At 39.9% G+C, this 2,255-nt stretch overlaps 1 protein-coding gene across 1 annotated transcript in view; it reads left to right on the top strand.

The window, feature by feature from the left end:
• The first annotated feature begins 288 nt into the window (after window positions 1-288).
• The window catches only part of LOC144959217 (uncharacterized), a 32,894-nt gene continuing 30,927 nt past the window's right edge, over window positions 289-2,255 (top strand). Inside the window, exons 1-2 of the mRNA XM_078891759.1 lie at window positions 289-592; window positions 2,174-2,229. Of these exons, the coding sequence (XP_078747885.1) occupies window positions 289-592; window positions 2,174-2,229 (360 nt within the window). The remainder of the gene's footprint in view (window positions 593-2,173; window positions 2,230-2,255) is intronic.

Here is a 2,255-nt window from a genome sequence, read left to right as displayed (position 1 = left end):
ATCCAGCTGCCAGCTGGGTGAACAGGGAGGTTGGAAAAAATATATCGACTGCACCCGGGATCGATCTTGGTCTCTTTGGGTGTGAGGCGAGTGCTCTACCAACTCAGCTACCGGGACCCCTTTGTGTAGCTGCAGTAAGTAAACTCCTTCTTACAATTGTGTTGAATACGACGAAAAAAATGTCTTTTCATATCGTTAGATTTTTTTAAGATTTTAAAGTAATCGATAATATACAATTAAAGATAGAAAAATAAGGAAGTTCAAACTCTGTGACTGTGGACACCCAAAATGGCTTCTAGAAAATCTGGTGTTGTTGTGATTATATCGGTCATGATAAGATTTTTCTTCATTACCACGACGGTGCTCGTAACTATCCAATCAATTCAACCAAATCCACCGAAAGTCACAGAAAATAGAAGATTTGGCATGATGCGCAACCCCAAAGATTTGAAAAATATGCTCCAAAATGCCGAACTGACAAACTTACTTCAAGATGCCAAATTGTCAAATTTGCGTCAACATGTTAAATTGACAAACGTGCTTCAACATGCAAAACAAAATGAGCCTGCCTCTGAGGCGATAGCAGCTCCTGGTAAAGTGACGTCATATGAACGTTTTTTCAAAGGTACCGAAAGGTAGCCATAATAAACATAGTTAGAGAGGATAAACATCGTTGGCAATACATTTCAGAGAGTAAACAAACTTTGAGAGAAGAAAACAATCTCATTTATGGCAGAACACATCGTGTCGATTGTCTGAAACGGTATAGATAGAATGCGCTTGGCCAAGGAGTTCACAACATTGCCATCCGGAAGTATAACGGACCAACACACAAAACTCTGTGTAACCATGAACTTTTATAGTCGGGTTAATACAGTTTAGTGAGAACAACTCACAAACGCGGATGGCAAAAACAATAACAAAGGCCTGAGTGACGTCATCTGCATACTATCTATAGAATGTCAGGTACTTTCTATAAAAACAAAGGAGATGCAGTCACTGAGCTACTACTAGCGCCTCACACTGACGAGTCAGATCTGTGGGTGGATTATGCCGAGTTTGAAAGAAGTAAGCCACGTGAACGAAGAATAAATTAAATGTCGGAGGAGGTGTGACCACCAGAAGTCGGATAGATTTGGACATTTCCAAAAAACAACACAAACTCTTCGCCCATTGCGGACAATCACGATCCGACATGTCAGAATAATAAATGTGGTCGGAGGAGACTCACTCCTTGTTCTTGTGACTTTACTTGCTTCCTACTGAAGGTGAGCTGTTTGTGACCCCCCCCCCCCCCCCCGCCTCCCACCGCCTCCAAACGGTATTATGTGTCAGGGTGATGAAGACGCTAATGATTGAACCCATACTGAAAAAAATCAAGATTGGGTTTAGTTTGTCTATATTTTTCAATGAGAATAAATATGATCTTTTAGACTGATAAAAACAATGTTTTAAATTTCTTTATTGATTTAACTTTAATTTGACTTTTTAGCACCAGGGTTCATACCGACATAATACCGTTTTGAGTCGATGGGTTACATTTATGGGCCACAAACGGTACCCGTTCAATGAACATGATGATAAGTCCATCAACTGAAAATTTATGATTCAAGTGTTGAAAAGTCCCAGGTTTCAGAGTTTTTGTCATTTTGTCAATGTTCATTTGTTCATTTAAATCAATCGATATTTGAGGCTATGTGGTATAGTGGTATGACACTCGCTTTTGGATCGGAAGGTCCTGGGTTCGAGCCTTGCTCGGTGCATAGTTGAGTCCTTAGAAAAGGCTCTTTACTCACATTCTCTCACCTTACTCGGGTGTAAAATGAGTACCTGGCCGTTAACAGCGTTGTCTCTTTCCGAAAAATTGTAATAGTATCGCCTTACAGGCGTCATGTCTCGTCCTACATGTTACGAGTTGCTGTTGGTCACGGACCCCTTGTAAAGCACTTTGAGCACGTTTAGTGGATATTGCGCTATATAAAAACTCTAATTTATTTATTTATTTATTTAATATTTGAAGGACGAGATTTCTGGCCAAATTTTGCTGTGTCGCATCCGACACGTTAACATTTAAGTTAATATTGCTGTTGGCTTGGGACCCCTTCTAAAGCCCCTTGAGCGTATTTGTTGATATTGAAAAATTCTCGTTTAAAAAGATATCTTCTTTTTACAGGGAAGAAAAGTCGTGAGGTCACACCCTCTACTTTTCCGGTTACAAAATCCTTGAAAGTATGTAAATAGCCAGTCCTCTGATA

Source organism: Berghia stephanieae, chromosome 13 (assembly GCF_034508935.2).
Source record: "Berghia stephanieae isolate SIO BIC M18660-M18661 chromosome 13, UCSD_Bste_1.3, whole genome shotgun sequence".
Classification (NCBI taxonomy): Eukaryota; Metazoa; Mollusca; class Gastropoda; order Nudibranchia; family Aeolidiidae; genus Berghia; species Berghia stephanieae.
The sequence above is the reverse complement of the archived record's forward strand: the minus strand, read 5'-3'. Positions and strand labels throughout refer to the sequence as shown.